General features: G+C 42.0%; 2 protein-coding genes across 5 annotated transcripts; both read right to left on the reverse strand.

The window, feature by feature from the left end:
* Positions 1 to 31: 31 nt before the first annotated feature.
* On the reverse strand, positions 32 to 13,408 carry secisbp2 (SECIS binding protein 2). 4 transcript variants are annotated; one of them, XM_072704846.1, is made up of 19 exons: positions 13,263 to 13,408; positions 12,091 to 12,221; positions 11,430 to 11,628; positions 10,116 to 10,161; positions 9,843 to 9,988; positions 9,588 to 9,678; positions 9,322 to 9,455; positions 8,962 to 9,105; positions 6,174 to 6,278; positions 5,757 to 5,936; positions 5,234 to 5,366; positions 4,857 to 5,020; positions 4,599 to 4,767; positions 4,208 to 4,376; positions 3,759 to 3,979; positions 2,007 to 2,039; positions 1,244 to 1,398; positions 855 to 1,020; positions 32 to 533 (listed from the first exon to the last, which is right to left on the reverse strand). In XM_072704846.1, exons 1-19 carry the CDS (start codon positions 13,290 to 13,292, stop codon positions 409 to 411), a joined length of 2,541 nt encoding a protein of 846 aa, XP_072560947.1. In that variant the 5' UTR covers positions 13,293 to 13,408; the 3' UTR covers positions 32 to 408. The 4 variants fall into 4 exon arrangements, with proteins under 4 accessions (XP_072560947.1, XP_072560943.1, XP_072560940.1 ...); XM_072704842.1 differs by having other exon boundaries at positions 10,116 to 10,164; XM_072704839.1 differs by having other exon boundaries at positions 10,116 to 10,194.
* A 1,321-nt stretch (positions 13,409 to 14,729) lies between these two features.
* zgc:86839 (Cyclin-dependent kinases regulatory subunit 2-like) lies at positions 14,730 to 16,768 on the reverse strand. The gene is made up of 3 exons (XM_023801938.2): positions 16,584 to 16,768; positions 15,866 to 15,993; positions 14,730 to 15,315 (listed from the first exon to the last, which is right to left on the reverse strand). Exons 1-3 carry the CDS (start codon positions 16,640 to 16,642, stop codon positions 15,272 to 15,274), a joined length of 231 nt encoding a protein of 76 aa, XP_023657706.1. The 5' UTR covers positions 16,643 to 16,768; the 3' UTR covers positions 14,730 to 15,271.
* Between the last annotated feature and the right edge of the window lie 2,039 nt (positions 16,769 to 18,807).

Below are 18,807 nucleotides of genomic sequence, written 5' to 3' on the forward strand. Positions count from 1 at the left end.
CTTTGAATGAATCAAATGAATTTGCAAACAATTTAACTCCTCCCACAACTCAAACTTTAATACAATGTATTAAGCTTGCTAAAATTATATCTTCAAATTTTCATGTTCAAGTGTTAACCCCATCTCCATTTTAATTCATTAATTTGTGCAATAATGCAAAAATATAGAAAAGAAATTCATTAATTCAAGTTCACATCTGGCAAATTGGTCTTGGACTAATAGTCCAATTTTTCCTCAATTACCATGGCAATTTCTGCTTGACATCATGAAGGACACAGTCCAGGTAGTTTAAAAAGTTCATAAACGGTAGAAGACTTAGGGTAAGAGGTTACAAGAACAGAGGAGTAGGAAGAAGCCAAGATTAGTGTGAAGGGCAGGACTCCACCCCGCGCTTAGGGCACTGCACCATCAGCTCCCTTCATCTTCACACTCTAGTGTTGGTTCATGACCCATGGTGCTTGTGGGTAGCTGCTTCTCGAAGTTCAAAAACTTATGATTATGTTCCTTCTCCAACATCTTCTTCCAGATCTTTACTGCAAAGGCATTTATACATCAGGTTACATGTAGGCCATTGGACAGAGACTAGAAAGGCTTATTTACACCTTGGCATAGCCTGACGTGCACCTCCCTGTGTAACTATGCTTCACGGTGACGTAGACCGTCAGAGTAGCACTACTTGCACAGGTGTAGGCCACAGCTTAAGCCCGTTGCCGAAGTATAAACCAGCCTTCAGCTGTCTAATTTTTCTGCAATGCAAAGTACTGAGACCAAGTAGCTGAAGCTTTTAAAAACAGACTGAGAAAAAACTTTTCCCACACTGGAGAGGGAGAAAAACTAACAAAAAACACACTCACTGTATTCTGGTTCTTCAGTTTCAGTCTGGTCTGAAGCAGAGTCAGCATTCAACTGGTTTTCCGAATCCTCCTGCGGCGCTGCTGATGTGTTTTCGAAGTTTGCGATCATCACCTCATAGGCCTTCCTGGCTTCCGACGACAGCTCTATCATTTTGTGGTAAAGATCCTGTAAAAATAAAAATAAAAAAAGTTAAAGGACTAATGAGTCGTTGTTGACTTTAGCTACGAGAACATTCTAATATAAGGAAACCGTATGGAGAAAAATACAATATGAACGGCATTTCTTAACGAGGCTGAACTAAAACTTAGAAACCATGAAAAGAAGTTCTGAACAATGAAATACAAAAGACTAAAAGTAAAATAAAATTTAGGAAGATGCCAAAACACACCTGTGCACCATCATAGTTGAAGATGCCCACCAGACTCACTGGCACGGCCTTGTTGACACAGCGGCCAAGAGCCTTTCGCGACAGCGCGAAGACGAAGGGCACTGACTGCTCGCGACACGTGTCAATGATGGTGTGGAGGGTTTCATCTAGCCCGCCTGCAGACATCAGGAAAACTGCGTCAACAGTGAATAGGTCCACTAATGCAATCAGGCAGAGAAACAGCATCCCTTTGAATCAGAGACAGATTTTCTTCCACACTATTCCAGGGCAGAAAGCTGGGGCCTCATTTATCGACATAGCACACACACAAAAAAAAATTACTTGATGGGAACAAAAATGTGAATGTTTATGGAAACTCAGAAGGTGGCTTAAGCAACAAAGCAAGGAACTGCAGGTAAACCAGCAAAATGACAGGAGACATGGCAGCAATTTAGACCACTGCCTTCACATGATAAACAGTAAACCTAAAATGTCAACTGGGGTGATTTATTTTATTAATTCCATTAATTTTATTCTACTGGGATGCCATTTTTGCAAGTCAAAGACTATATTTGCCTTTGACAATTTGCTATTCAAAATACATAGTCCACTTTTCATTAATTGAAAATTTGTAATTGTCATGAGTTGCACTAAATGTGATTTAGCCGTCACACATTTGTATGCATCACGCGTGCGAGCGGCGAGCAGGCAAGGGAGGCGAGAGCAGCCAGGTTGACGGACAAACGGGGTTTATTAAAGTTAAACAGACAAGACTGGTACTCACACATGGTATAGACGATGACAGATCTGAGGGAAACTAACCGAGACGTGGAATAAATACACAAGACAGACTGAGTTTAACAAGCAACAGTTGAGAACAATCAGGCATAAACACGAGGTAACGAGGTGGGCGTTGCTCACACAAGGATCGTACGGAGCTGGGCGTGACAGTATGCATGGACCAACTTATAAAAGGCATTCTTGCTAGTGACTACATAAATGGAAAGATTAAAAAGGAACGAGTTTTCATGGAGCGGCAAGGTTATTATTTTTTTAATTGGAAGCCATTTCATTCCATTAATGCACAATAATCTGTGATGCCGATATGACATTGACAGATATAGTAACTCAATGATCTGGGTCAACTTGTCATTTGTTAATTTTGAGTTTGAGTTTTTCATATCACATCTGTAATCGCCCGACTGCTGTGCACAGGGCTGGCCCCCCATCCAGGGTTGTTCCCTGCCTCGTGCCCGTTGCTTCCGGGATAGGCTCCGGACCCCCCGCGACCCAGTAGGATAAGCGGGTTGGACAATGGATGGATGGATGAATTTGAAAATATACGTCTATACATTTTGTTGCTTGTGCAGTGTTTTCCCTATCATTATATTAGGGGGGCACCTCGCCCCCCCAACGGCACCCCCTGCCCCCCTTTGAAGGTCAAGCTAAATTTTATTTTATTTTCTATATAGCGCTAGATCACAACAGACGTCATTTAAGGTTACCTTCCCTATAGAACAGGTCTATACACTGTCCTTATTTTAAACAAACTAAATAGCCTTATGTTAGTCATCTTATTTACATAACAGCTTGTCAGTTTTGTCTCTACGCGGTCGTGCGTTTACAATTATCCTCTGCTCTCTGTATCACGCATGGCGGAGTTTCGCCCCGATGCGCGCGCATGCACACACAGGTGAGCACACTCCCACCAGCAGACAGAGCGCGCGTCGGAAAATATGTCGCGTCAACCATCTGAAAAGCAGACAAAAACATCTGCGTTTTTTAAACTGTAAGAGGGACTTAACCACGAACAGGGTAAAAAATACGTTTCACAATGGGATTTTCTGCTTTAAAACTATCACTATTTTAAGCCATCACTTAAAGCCTAACAGTTAACGTATTTGCAGGTCAAGACAAACATCCGCAATCGGACTTTGTCAACTGACGTCACACTCGCTATAACCGCAGTGTATTATGGGTCGAATCGCCACTGCTGTCATAAGAAACACATGAACACCATGAATCCATCCTGTCAGTGTCCGTCTAACCCCCCAAAAGCTGTAAATCTAGGGGCAACACTGTAGTGATAACATTTTAATTGTGCCTCTAACACTTTAAAATTACTCTTATTTTTTACAGTCACTATAGACAGACTTCACAACCAGAAAAGCTTGATTTGCATATTATATGCACGGGCAGTTCATTTGCATTGACTATTTAAGGTTATCAGTGGCAACTCAGGCCTGTGCATATACACACATTTACAAGACCATTCCAATTTATCAAATGGACACTGAGGCATGCCTGCCTGTGTCACATTTGATAAATCAGATTTTTTTTGTGCACTGCTTTTTTTTCGATGCTTACACATTTTTCCCAGAATGATATTTACAAAAAGTTTGATAAACGAGGCCCCCGGTGTCTGAGGAGCTACAGATTAACAGTAAACCTTAGATAAAGACAATAGCTATAACTTCTCCATCTTCACACGTTTGTCATTAACGAGCACAGGAATAATATTTGACCATGGAGGTACCTTTTGATTGGATGCGTTCACAGTTCGGGGATATGATGACACATTTAACCTTCCTGAGCTTGAGATGCTTGAGCACCTCCCTCAAGCCCATGACCAGTCGGCGCTTCATACGGGCCTTCATGGGGTCCTTCTGGTAGAGGCGGTCCTGAAAGCGTACCAGCTCCTTCAACAGGCCCGTCACGCTCTCATCCACATCCTTGTTGAGCATTTGATTACAGTAGCTGGGGGGGGGGGGGGGTGGGGGTGGATGCACGGTAAACACACACGCGGCTTCATCAGCTTTGAAACACGCTCTTCACTGAAATCCCTCATTTCCAATAATCCGTCTCCAGAACAGAAGTTCTCTTGGTAAAGCCAGCGATAATTAATATGCACATAAAACCACAATGGGTACAAAATTCCTTTAGAGCAAAATGAGCCAACATGCATGCGACATCGACAGTCCTTACTCTCTGAACTTCCGGCTGTGAATTTTGGGGTGTTGGATGGCATCTGCCTCCCCGGGGGTGCTCTCCTTCGAAGGCTGCTGCTCGACTTCCACCTGCTCAGGCTTTGTGTCTGCAGGTTGCTCTGCGTCTGGCTGCTCTGCATCTGGAGGTCCGAGCTCCTCTGGATTATCTGTCCAAGCATATTCCACCTCCAGTCACAAACCACTCTTGTGGACCACAAGCCTATGAAAAGGGCATGTTGATTCTATGGCTTTCACGACACATCCATCACAATTTCCAAACGTGCTGTGGAACCATGCACAAAAATGGGCGGGAAGGAAGAGGGGGACACCGGTATCATAGCTCAAATCCATTTCCATCCCATGTAAAGCTCTTTTTAACACCCCAGTACCTTCACATGGCTCATCATCACCCGAGGGACCGTGCTCGTCGGACTCCGACACCACACCGTCGAGTTCTACCTCTTCAGCAGAGAGTTTGGGGTCAGAGACCGGGGCGTCCAAGCCACGCTCCTCCAGCAGCCGTTTCTGCTTCCTCTCCTCACGTTCCTTCAATATGATCTGTAATATGAAGTTAAGGTTCTCTGCTCTGTGTCGGGAGCAGGCGAAACACGGACTGTACCACTGGGAGGGGAGGGGGGGGTGCTGACCCGTTTGAGAGGCGTGGGCTTCTTGGCTTTGGGCACTTCTCTCTGCTTGCCCTTCTTCACCAGGGGGCTGGTGGAGTCCAATGGGTTGTGGGCAATTTTCTCAGGCTGCCGTGGGTGCTTCTTCTGAGCAGAATCCTTCTGGGCTACTGGGGGGCCACTCCCCACTATGTGACAGAAACAGAAGGGGGGAGACTTGATTAAAGACAAAGAACTACACTTGAAAAAATATATATGGACGAATGCCTGCATCCAGAGGACTTATTTCATTTGATGTGCAACTAATGTCAGACCAAGATGCAGCAACACTATATCCATCTCTACACACGAGTGCACAAACAGCTGTATGGGTGTAAAATGCAAAAAAAAACGACACACACCTGAGAGGATGATTGGTTTAGATTCCTGCTTGGACTTCTGGGAAATCTGCTTCTGCTCCAGAACGGCCAGCATGTTCCCCAGGTCCAGCTGCACAGGAACCTTGCTCTTCTTGCCACTTGTCTTCTCAGGCTTCTGAGAGTTAGAGGTCTTCCCCAGTTAACCTCCATTATCAGATGTTACATTCCCATTTTCACCCACATTGTACTATTAAGGCACAGCAAATATATCCAGGAAGCTGGGTTATGTCAACCTTAATTGGGTTACCTTAACGTTAGAGGGCAGCAGAGAAGGTGTTCTGCTGCCCTCTGCAGGATAAATAATGCACTACTCCCTCCCCCAAAGACTAACTTGCTCAGTAATACGTAACTCTGGGCAAGAGTGCAGTAGGGGCATGGATTCCCAGGCAGATTCCAGCACTTTACAGGGCTCTTAAATACATAACATCATACATAAAATTGGGAGTGACCCGTCCGTGTGCTTCTCACACAGCATGCCGGGGGGGTGAAAGCTGATCCCACCCACCTGGCCCTTTTTGCTGTCAGTGGTGGGTGAGGCTGGCAGTGTGAGTTTGCTGCCCGGGGCTCCGCTTTTTCCATGGATGTCTTGATGGGGGGGCCCATCCACATGGGGTGTGACATCTCTGCTGTCCCGGGTCGATCCACACCGGGACAAGGCACATGTCCATGATCCATCGGTTTTTAACTACATGTCCCGCAAACACATTTAAAATTCAAACTTACTTATTTTTCAAAGATGCCAAAGTAAACAAATAAGACATGAAATCTGACCATGAAAATAATTGCCCGAGTGACAAGTGCGGCAGCACAGCAAAGCTAAAACAGCAGATAAGCCTTCATTTTATCCACATAAGCAATTAAATAGAATTTGCCTCTTCCCACTCTGAGGATTTATGATAAAGGGAACATTACATGCACCCACCTCCCAGGGCATCTTGGATGGATTCCCCAGGAGGGAAGGGGCGGGGCTTTGCCCTTTGGTACAACCAACCACGTCATGAGTCAGGTTGGGGAATTCCTCTTCATCCTGTCACAGAAAGTAGTTTTATATATAAAAAGATACCTGAAAGAAATCTACCCATCCATACATACATCCATCCATTTACAATGTCAAATAGTAGAAAAAGAGGCAAGTTTCCAGACCAGGTTTCCCCCATTTCCGGTCATGGACACATTTATATTTATTTAGCAGATGCTTTTGTCCAAAGTGACACAGAAGTACGGGAATCTTGGGGTTAGAGAACCTACAGGTTCCATGGAGCACCTGGGGATAATGGTGCTGCACTGATTTGATTACTATGCTGACCAAAAGATTCACAGGCTTACAGAGACAGGCGCAGATCCTTAAAGCATCTATAAAATCTCAGTGTGTTTAATCTGCAGTGAACCCTTCCAAATTATCACCGCTAACATTACTAATGACCAAATTAAGAGTACAGACGTAAGTGCCGCATAAAGTACGCAGACATGAGCCCACTGGGCAGACTGCCAGTCTGGCCAGAGGGAGTCACGACTAATGCTGTGTTCCATTTACCTCGGAACTGGGAATGACGTCAGACCCAAGTTAACCAGATTTCAGTACAGCAAGTCAGAAAGCCATTTAGCAATACTAGAGACCCATTTCAAAAAGCAGGATTTCTTGCTTAGCCGGATAACCTGTCAAGATTCAATTTATCCCAGTTTAAATGGCCTTTATCTTCAGTTTGCTCCATTTTCAGGCCTTTATCTTTGGCCTACAGCTTATTAATTAAACACTGGTATCGGATCGGTACTCAGTATCGGCCAATGGCCAATAACCAAAGCCCAGATATCAGTACCAGGACGAAAATGTGGGACCAGTGAATCCCGACTTATAATACCACCACCCCCCCCGCCAACCCTACCCCTAACCCATTTAATTACTTTGGCCTCAACATACGTCTGTGCAACTGGATTCTTGACTTTCTTACCAGTATGGTACATGGGTAAGCACTACTCTTCAGTAACGCTACACACTGGAGCAGCACGACTGCAAACCCATCAATGATTCCAACATCATAATCAAGTTTGCAGATGACACCAATGTGATAGGCATAGGTAATGAAAAAGAATTTCCCCACGGGGATTAATAAAGTGATTCTGATAATCCATAATGACGAGTCGGCCTGCAAAGAAAAGACTGAGAAACTAGGGAGCGGGAGCCAGGACAATAACCTTGCTCTCAACCTAAAGATAACAAAAGAATTGAGTTTAGATTTCAGGAGACAAACACAATGGTCACCATCCCATCAGTGTCAATAATGGAGAGGGTGGAGGCAATTCAGGAGTCCAAATCAGACCTGTGATGGTCCATCAACATGACAACGATACTCAGAAAGGTCTTCAGAGGCTTCACCTCCTGACGAGTCTGATGAAAGCACAACTCCCCCAACAGCTGCTGGTCAATTTCTACAGGTGCACCATGGAGTCCATCACCACATAGTACATTGCAGCATGGTACCCTGTCTGCACCATTGAGAACCAGAAGGTTCTCTAGCGCATCATGAAAATGGCCCAAAAGCTTCTATCACTGGAAGAAATCTACAAACCGGCTGCTGCTGTAAAGCCATGAACATCCACCTCAAGAGACCCGACCCATATTGGCCACAGCACGTTCACTCCTCTGCCATCCTGCGAATCACTATAGAGCCCTTCAGCCCCATAGTGCGGCCTTACAGGACAGCCTGCCCCAGAGCAATGCCATTCATGAACACAAAGAGCTCACTCCCCAGGGAAAATAAGCAGAATTTGAGATTTAGACAACTGTAGACATTTTAAACATGCGAGTTATATCACCGAGGCCTCACTCTAAGTCAATTATTAATAGCAGGAGGCACAAAGTGCAACACAGTCCTGTATGAAACAAGAACGAGGCCGAAGCACAGCTTATGCTAATCATTGTTAAAGCATAAACCCTCCATATCATCACAACACATGAGATTAACCAGAAAGAGGAGAAATTTGAAAATGTAGCTTCTTCACCACGGTACCTGCATAACAGACCAAGTCAGATACACAGCAATCAAAATAAATCTCAATTTACCTGTTTGGTTGTGATGAAAACATGGTAACCCCATGGCCGTACTCCCAGTGATCATTCACAAAGTATAACTAGTAATTTGGGTAAAGGAAAGGAAAAGCTACACAAAATCATAATCCTTTATTCTGTGGCCAAAAGCCATATTATAAGAATACTGCACACAGAGCAGCGGATCACCAGACATAATAAATTTCACTGATCATACCATTTCAAAAGTGCTGTCAAAACAATGCAGTCATATTTAGATCAATAAATCACAACCTAAGCATTGCAAGTCACTGCAAACTAAGCGTTCTTTAAAATTACGTACAACGTAATTATACACAACGATACAGACGATTATAGACACATGCTTGGTTCAACATGCAAAGTTTCTCCATTTTGTCAAAAGCTACTTCATTAGACTGAAGGTGGAATTCAGTGCTAAATCAAGGCCACATCAGCCAGGGCCAAAAGATGAAAAATCAAGATTAACGTACATATTTCTGCCTGTTGCACCATTGCCTACCCTCTTATCATGTGCCTTATCCAAGGATTGCAGCAACAGGCACAGACAGAAACTGAACTCATGACTTTCAAAGCGCTCAGTCTAAACAAAAACAAAACGCTGTTGAGCCCCAGCGAGTTATTGTTTTAAAACTGCTCACGTTACCTCGAACTTCGGAGGGTCTTGCTCCACACCCAGGACCTCAGACTTCGCTTCATCAGTCTCGTCCACTTGTTTAGACTTCTTCTTCTTCTTGTTCCGTTTCTTCTTCTCTGAGGTTTTCCCTGGTCCCTCATTTTTCACCTCCTCCTGCCACCACAGATCAAAACAGGCTACCTGAACGTCTACCCACTGACCTTCCATTTACCCCCACACTTCATAGTAATTAACAGGAGGAAATGCAAAAAAAAAAAATAAATAGTAATTAATATAATTTATCATTATTATTAGCAGTAAAATAATCGCAAAAACACATCCAATAACATTGAGGGTTGTATGTATGCACTAAAACACTCAATGTCATACCTTTGAAGCTGATGGTGGCTTCGAGATGGTTCCTGCAGGTCTGGGACTGGTCCGTTTTGGGGGCTGGCAGGCTACGGTGGCCCAGGAGGCAGCGGATGATGTGGGGGTAGAAACCACAGGCCCGGGGGCGTGACCTGGGCAAGCCAGCCAAACAAACACTCACTAGCATCTAGTATCAAGCCTGCGTCACACCAAGAACCAGATTTCCGGTCTGCTTTGTTAACCCATCACAATAAGCCGCCACCAAATCCTTTTTATCCAAATACCTCGGGTGGATTTTAACACCGCTTCCTGGCTCCTAGGTGTCGGAGTTCTCTGAAGGGCGTCCGCAGTTTGTCCTTTGCCTAATGAAGTGGTCTTTTTAAGGCAATGGGGATGAGAGTGGAGGTTAGTACTCTCACACAAGTACTGCCTCAATACTAATGCCTGAAGACACATTCAAATGCTAATTATTAAAATGGATGCAAGCAAAAGAGATAGGATGTCGGCAGCATGCCCCACATTCAAATGACTGAACTGACCGTGCCAGGAGTTTGTGGAGTAGAAGCGGGGGCTACAGGGGAGGGTGCAAGCCCCCCTCGGCCAGGGGCAGGTAAACCCAACTCAGGGAAATCTGACAGTTTAACTTCAAAAGAATCCGAGTCCCTCTGCTGGACCTTGATGTTTTCTGCAGAAAAAATGGGGGTGTTTTTACAGAGCCAAGCTGTAGTCTTGTACATCAGACACCAAAACCTCTCTTCAGCCTGATCCTCATCATCAGTGAAAGCACTCAGAGCTGATGGAATGAAAATTACCTGCTTTTGACAGAGTGGCTTCCTTCACATACAGTGATCTTCTAGTCTGCTGGGAGAGGTCAGTGTTCAGCTGGGATTCCTGAAATGGACTCTTAATAATGATAGTTTGTCTGAAGCAGCCTTTCCAAATGATTTCAAATAATACATCGAACCCAAAAGCTCTTTCAGCCCGAACATTAATGGGACTTTTCCACTGGCATACAGGAACCAGGCTGCACTTGACCCATATGGTGAAGAGACACTAGTTAGGACAGTTCCAGCATGCTTCAATTTTTCACTACAGAAAGGTCCGTTCGATAAATGCGGTACAGGGTTTGGAGAGCAAAGGTTATGTAAAACTGAAGAGACACATTTACGGTTCACACTGTGTAGATCACCAACCGTTTTGAAACAGAGCTACTTCACGTGTACTGAGCCATACGAAGGGCTACCAGTTTGAAACGCCCTCCTAAACAAACATGTTTCAATGGTTAATGTTAGCGATATTAGCATTAGCAATGTCTAAATGTAATTAGTACCTGTATTAAAGAGATGTAGAAATGCAGTACTAAACAGCGTTCAAAAAATGCGGTACCACAGTACCTTTTCCAATACTAATATCCCATGCAACTGTAGTCTGCTCTACTAAACATATTTGGTAAAATGTAGGACTCTCTTCTTATACGTGCAGCATGAATAAATTTATAAAAAAAAAATATATATAAAAATCGCTGCATTGGATACATCATAAATCTACATGCGTCATTGTGTCCAAAACGACTCCAAAGAAGCCAAAAAATTCAGACATTAATCACGAATTCCATTCTGCTGTGCGAGAGTGCGTTCCTTCCTAATGTTTGCATCAACACCAAGAAGTCGCATTGTGATGACGAAAGAGCGCTCAGACCAGGATTGTCAAGTGCAATGTGAGTACAGACCAGCGGGGGAGTGGGAAGAGGGGGGTAATCACGCTCAGGCACTGTACAAGCTTTACCAACTGAGCTTTACAACACCCTTCATTCATAAAACTCAAAAAACCGGACAGAAACAGACCAAGAACATTAACACTCCTAAATACAATATTCAGTATGGACTAGTGAAGCACATAGACTTTGAGGAGCAGGTGCTCAAACAGTGTGGCTGACGAGGGCTTTTTCATGAGAGATTTTGCGTGATACTTGGGGGCACTTTCATTACATCAGGTGAAAGGGGCAGATGCCCCTTCCCCCCTTCCTTTAAGAACCACACTGTCATTCCACTGTCCTGTAGCTTAGGGAAGCTTCGCTATTGTTTGAGAGTGAGGATAATGGCACAAATAGAGGATCGGAGATATACCTGTCTGGGCTGCTCAGAGTGTGAGCAATCCAGGGTTGGGTGCTTACTCCGAGGAGCCTTTCTGGCCCGGCGAGAACTGCTGTAGCCATGTCGGGTCACTTGACTTGACTGGCTGTCCTTGGCGAGGCCCTTCTCTCTGGTGAAATGAGAGGAGATGCTCCACTGATCACTCCGGGGTCTTCTGTCTCTGGGCACAGCTCTGTAACAGCGGTATACATACACTGGTAAACTCACAATCACTTTTTAGGGGAGCACAGTTCATTCCTTTGCCCCTCAATTAGCTCTATAACAAAATAATTCATATTTTAGAAAACATGCTTTTAAAAAACAACAACAACAACCTTTTGGGTTTATGGATTCCAGGAAAAAGATGTATCAGTAAAATTTTAAGGGGAAGAAGTGTTTAGACAATTACTACTGATAAACTGAAAATCAGGGCAGTTAAGCCACAGGAAATGCTGCACTGACACAGGAAAACAGAAAGCAGAGCTCATCGTTTGCAGGACACATAAGGGGCTTGCAGATTTTGCATCAAAAATAAATAAGTAAATAAATAAAATAAAAAGATCACAGCAGCTTGTTAGCTCACTCCAGGCCAGGTCTGCACCTGAGAGCAGAGCAGACATGTGACCCAGAAAGGCCAGTTCAGCTTGCCACCCACCCTCTCTGGCCAGGTTCTTGGAAACATTGACGTGTTCCTGTTAAGCTGCCATTGGATGCAGTCCCTGGGGGCTTCTGGTCCTTCAAATGGTTAGGCACAAAAGGCTGAACTTCTGGAGACAATTTGCTTTCCTGGTGACCAATAGAAACAAAAAAATATTGGAGTACTCAGGTTAAAAGAGAAGAGGAAAAACATTACATTAATATTAGAATGGACTCTGCACATTCTTAAGAAAACTCGAGAAAGACTTCAGTTAATTTATGCAACTCTGCCACATTTGGGTGTTTAACAATAATGGTCTATTTAAAGAAACTTACTCCATGCTGAGTAAAGGATACCATTTATAACCACTGTGCAAATCACAGGGCATTTAAATTTGGGTTGCATTTCACGCCATATTAACTTTGACATATTGTGCTCTAATGACATACTGGTACGACAACTGAAAGTTTCACGTGAACAGAGCACATTAATTAATAACTAAATGTAAAAGCCAGGGAGCATTCGATGTTACATCTACCTCGCGGCGACACGCCATCTATGATACGTAAGTAGAGGATTAATAAAAATGGGTCATTAATGTTGGCAGCGGGTAAAAACATGTCCAGGCTGGGCGCCTGATTTGCCCGATTTACAGCCTCTCTTTCTCAATGTACCTCGATTAAATGTCGACTAAGATATATTAATTTTATAAAACACAATATACCTTTCAACTATTCAAGAAAATAGTTTATGTTTTAGGACGTATTCGTGCGTTATAACACAATAATTAATTCGTGTTTTGCACGTCGGTGTGCAGTTATGCAAAACGCGAACCTTAGTTAAAATACTGTCCACTTGCAATTTTTAGTTGCGAAACTCTGGCAGGTTGGCCAACTAACACGTGAACCGTATTTAATACTACTGTTTATCATAAGGAGCTTGCATTTTGTGATAGTGTCACACACCCTGAATACACCGAAGCTGTAAAGGCAAATTAGTGTTATGTATTTTAAAACTCCCTTCTAATCACTTACATAAGTAATAATATTTATCGGGTACACGCTTGTAGAACTAAAACAACCACAATTCACGTCGCGGAATAATCTACAACTAGGTTACTCCTGTCGGATTTTAGCGTATATAATAAGTCCAAAACATTATCTATCATACATTTTATACATGCACAGTACCGTATTTAGCAAATGCGCATCAGGTTTCATGGTTTCGAGCACTTCTGCCTTTCATGATTACCACCTACGAAGCTGCCTAATTTCCTGCGTCCGTATTTTCCTTTACAGACACCAACACAAGCAGCAAGTAGTTATGAGCAGGCAGGCTTTTAACCACGTGACTACGGCGAGGCAGAAGGGACAATTGGAACGGCATATTTCGCGTGAACCATATTCTTCTACCTTTGCTAAGATAAATATGGAGAAATGTATTGGGATATCTGGCCATTACACCCACAGGAAATTTTGACATCACAATCTAAATCCATATACATCAATACGGAGTTGGTCCACTCTTTGTAACTAGAACACCTGCAAAGAATTTCCACAAGATTTTGGAGTGTCTGTGGGAATTTTTGCTCATTCTTCCAGAAGAGCATTTGTGAGGTCAGTCACCGATGTTGGACGTGAAGGCACAGCTCGTAATCTCTGTTCTAGTTCATCCAAAAGGTGTTTGATGGGGTTGAGGCAAGGCATCCGTGCAGGCTAGTCAAGTTCTTCCACACCAAACTCACCCAACGATGTCTTTATGGACCTTGCCTGGTGCATTGGGACACAGTCTTGCTGCAACAGCAAAGGGCCTTCCCCAAACTGTTCCCACAAAGTTGGAAGCATAGAATTGTCTAAAACGTCTTGAAACGTGCTGAAGCAGTAAGAGTTCCCTTCACTGGAACTAAGTGGCCTAGCCCAACCCCTGAAAAACAGTCCCATACCATTATTCCTCCTCCACCAAACTTTACAATTGTCACAATGCAGTCAGTCAGGTAACGTTCTCCCCTCATCCACCAAACCCAGAGTCGCCCATCGGACTGTCAGAGAAGCGTGATTCATCACTCCAGAGAACACATTTCCACTGCTCCAGAGTCAAGTGGCAGCGTACTTTACACCACTCCATCTGATGCTTGGTGATGTGAGGCTTGCATAGAGTTGCTTGGCCATGGAATCCCATTCCATGAAACTCCTGGTGCAGTTTTTGTGCTGGGGTTAATGCCAGAGGAAGTCTGGAGCTCTGCAGTTATTGAGCCAACAGAGTGTTGCTGACTTTTATGCACTATGCACCCCGGTACTCGGCGACCCTACTGTTGCATTACATGGTCTGCACTTCAAAGCTGAGTTTCTGTTGTTCCTAAACGCCACCACACTTTGCAATAATACCACTTATAGCTGACTGTGGAATATCTAGCAGGCAAGAAATTTCACAAATTGACTTATTGCAAAGGTGGTATCTTAGGACAGTATTATGCTTGAATTCATTCAACAATTCATACAAAATTTCATACAAAATTTTGCATTTTCTAAAATGCAATTAAATTAGAATACGATGGGGAATTACCAGAAATTGCGATTTTGCCCTCACCTTTTGCCAGTGCTGGCAAGATACAAGTGAAGAAACTAAAGGCTAAAAAACAAAAACACACACAACAATCCTTGATTTGTTGATAGCTTTATTTACAGTTTATATCTCACACCAAAGAGTATGTAATTACAGCTGTTAACAGCAAGATAAATGCCATGCACAAGATGTGGGTGATACACAAATTCAATTTTAAAAAGGCCAATTATTCCCAAGTTCCAAAGATGCATTTAACCATCGTTTCCTGTCAGTGCTACAAAGCGACACCAGTGAAATCATGTAAAACTACTTCTAGGAGTGGTTATGTAACTTTCAGCACTATATTATGGTAATGCGTTCATAGTAAACCACTCTGATACACACCATGACTGCCACCACTAACAGAAATCCACTGATCACTGAATGAGGCACTTAAGAGCAAAGCTGAAGCTTTAAAAACAACCTCCATTTTACTTATATCCTCATGTAGAGCCTCCAAATCGGCTCTGTACTTTGGCTAAACTTAGTCGCTGTGAAGAATACAGCTCGCATAGATGTAGATTTTGTAGTCTTACAAGTATTCACTGAATACCCGATTAACAAACATGAATGTCCCAGAAGTTTCCAGAAGTTCACATTACTGTTTCGGAAGTGGTCTCCTAAACAGGAGGATGTGTGGTTCTGGAAAAGATAAGAAATTCATAAGCAAACTGTCAACAAAAGAGGTGAGCTTCAAGCAGTTAAACAGTACAGGCCCTTAAAAAAATACATTTTAAAGCACTGATTCGCAACTGGTGGTTTGCAGGACCACTATGTTCCGTTTAATATTACAGCACTATTCTGTGAAAAATTTGTATCCTGAGGCTAAACCAGATGAGAACCACAGATTTAAAGTATACTATGCATAGTCAGCCTAAACACTCATGGAGTGGGATAACTCTGGAGGTAAACCACAAGAGAAAAACATTACATCCTAGTCAGTCAGCGAAAAACAAGGTTAATCTACTACCACAATCCAGAAGCAACCACTCTACCAAGATTTTAAATGGTTTGTCATAACATAGCAAAAAGAAAGCATCTTAGCAGTAAATTGTATACACACAAAATGGACCTATATGTCGTACGGTAAAATATAAACGTTAAGTCATTCGTATTTTAAGTACTTTATGAAAACGTCATATCCTGTCAAAGGCTTATAGTGGTAACTAAGCAACGTTCTTTTAATACAAACCAGGATCGTGGATCATATAGTGCACCCATCCAAGACTCTGCTGCACTCCAAGTCTTCGCCACTCCTCCTCCGACATTAGGTGCGATTTTGGCACTTGTTTCGCCAGTTCCCGGGGTAACACGACATGTCTGCCAGTTCCCATTAAACGTGTAGCATGTTAGGGGTTATCAGGAGAAAACTGAAACTTTTCAATAAGCCTAAACGACTATTTTTCTTAGTGAACCCGGGGACAAAGACTTGCATTATTTGCACGTTCGTCAAGCATTACTTTGAAACTGCAATACATCCCAAACACTTCCGTACGTTTAGTACGTCTGGCACATTGCCATTTACAAACCAACCCATCATATGAAAACTAGCACTGAATTCCATTGGCAGTAGCTAAAATCACGATGAAAAGGAAAATTAATCACCTTTTCGAAATGTCAATTTAAAAATAAAGAACAAGCATATTTATTAGAAAAACGCCAGAGAAAAGAAACACAAATAAGACAAACGACAGGAAACGGCCTAACTTTTATCGTAGCGGGATACTTGGGTTAGTTACCTACATAACTCAAGTCAATTCGTCCCTTTAATTGGCAATTCATTCATAGACATGTAACACATTGGTTATACCGGTAACGACAGACTGATTTCCATTAGCTACTCCGCACATTCCATGCTAAATTAGGTAGCCTGCTCAAGTACGTATATTGCCACATTTTTTAAGATTTACCTGTATTCATAATGCTCATCGTTGTATTTGTCAGAGTAATAGATCTGCTTGTGTGCCATTTCCTTGAACGGTAAGATGTAAAATCAAACTTTGCTGAATTAATACGGACTACAGAAAACCTATCTAACACACCGCCAGTACGTCTCACGCTTTTCCTATTGCTAACGGACAATTTTTTAAATATCGAATTAGAGCGTATAGAAACTGATGATTGGGCAGAACAAATCACGTGATCTCAGAGGTCGCCGTGTCAAGCCACGTGATTAAAATGAATCTCTGTTTCCTACTGTAACCTCCTGTTAATTGCTTTGGTAGTACTGTACTTCGAATTTTTTTATATATATATCTTTAACTTTTAACTATATTTATAGTTTGTAACTATAAATCGTGGATTATTATAATTTTGAAATATAGTTTGTGTTAAAAGTCTTTAAAACAAAAAGGTCAGATATTCCGTAAATCTGGGTTTGCCAAAGGTTGCCTAGGAGGCTCAGCGTGTATTGTGGTTTCAGTAATTTTTCTTGGTCTTTAAACATTTTTATTGGGATTATTATGACCACGTTGCAAATAACACTGCCGGACTCGGTATAATTGTGTAATGGTAACTACTACTTACTGAACACATAGAACACTATTCTGTCATAAAAAAATGTATCTACCTCGGGTAGATAAACTTATTCGCTTCAACGTGAGCTGAATTAAGGCTTAAGACTGCAGTCGAACCATAGAGAGATTACGCAGTTGGCTCCAAAAAGGCATTTAAGAAACACGTTAATTAAGATGCACAGTAAATTCCACGTGTACACAGTTGAGTGCCCCTCTTTTGAGAAATAATACTGAGTATCTCCAGTCAGTAACGAAGACTAAGGCGCAGTTTGCGACCCAGATAGCACCTAGATCCTGCAGTTAAAACTGGGCAGCTAAACAGGAAGGTTACTGTTGATCTATCCACTAATGCCAGCAAGAAAGACAGAAACCCCTAATACAATGCAGATAAACTCCGTAAAACTAGGGAACAGAATTGACAAGAACAGAACAACTCGATTATTTTTTTGTAAAAAGATTAAACTTTCCGGTAAACCTGTAATTATTCAAAAAGTTAGTGAATCTGCTAACAGTTTAAAATGTAATAGTTTTTGTATATGTTTCTTGCAGTCTAAAGTTGGATACAGTCCAGCTAGGACAAGGTATCTGAGAATTCAAAATATGACTGGAAAGAAACATCTCTACAGAGAAGCATTAGACAAAAATACAACAGTCATTACTTTGGTGCTTTGACCCTTGCATTGCATTGCTAATGTACTTGTGCTGTGAAGATATTTCGTTGCTGGGTCACAGTATATTTTTGGATTACTTTATATCCACATGCATGTGTGCTATCCTTACACCAAATATATAATTTTAAAATTATAACTCTTCATGAGAGGCATATTTTACATGGAAAATATTGTTTCATGATGGTTTAAATAAAATGTTTTACTTGTTCTTTTGTGGAATAGAAACCTTTATAGGTGCCAGTTTAGTTATAAAAATAATTTACAATATGTATGTTTTGTATGCACAATACTTTACACAATTAGGCCCACAGGTAAATTTTCAACATTCTTACACTTGGTGAACATCACACTACTATCAAATACTTTTATCCAAAGCTCTTCACCAATATACTCCTGAAATGTATGCTATCCTATTCAAAAATCCAATTGAAGTACCAGTTTTTCTTATGGTACTTCTTAAATTTGTAAATTATATTAAATTGGTTATATTTAATAGAACAAATCTGTGTTGGCATTATATTTGTCAAAAAATATAAGCTAAGTATATGCAATCTAGTGTCCAGTAGATGGCGATAAGAGAATTACAATGTACTACAAAAGAGAAAAGGAAGTATCTGAGCGTTGCCATGGTTACCGTTTGGCATCTGTCACAAACTGCACTTCTGTGACAAAGCGTGTAGCAGAAGGTGTGAATTCTTAAATGTTACATCTGAAAATGTACTCAGTTTGGTTTCTGTAAAAGAATATTTTTGTATTTTTTAATGACTAATTCTGGACATACTGTATAACCATAGGATTTTTTTACACTTGCATTGGTTCCTTTGGGTTTTCATTGGTATATTGAAACTCTTAAGAATGATAATTTTTCTGTGATTGACAATAGCAGTGAACATTGACCCCAGCCAATGAACACTGGCAAAAAATAATTAAAAAGCAATCCCATTTTT

This window comes from Paramormyrops kingsleyae, chromosome 2, assembly GCF_048594095.1.
Source record: "Paramormyrops kingsleyae isolate MSU_618 chromosome 2, PKINGS_0.4, whole genome shotgun sequence".
Lineage (NCBI taxonomy): Eukaryota > Metazoa > Chordata > Actinopteri > Osteoglossiformes > Mormyridae > Paramormyrops > Paramormyrops kingsleyae.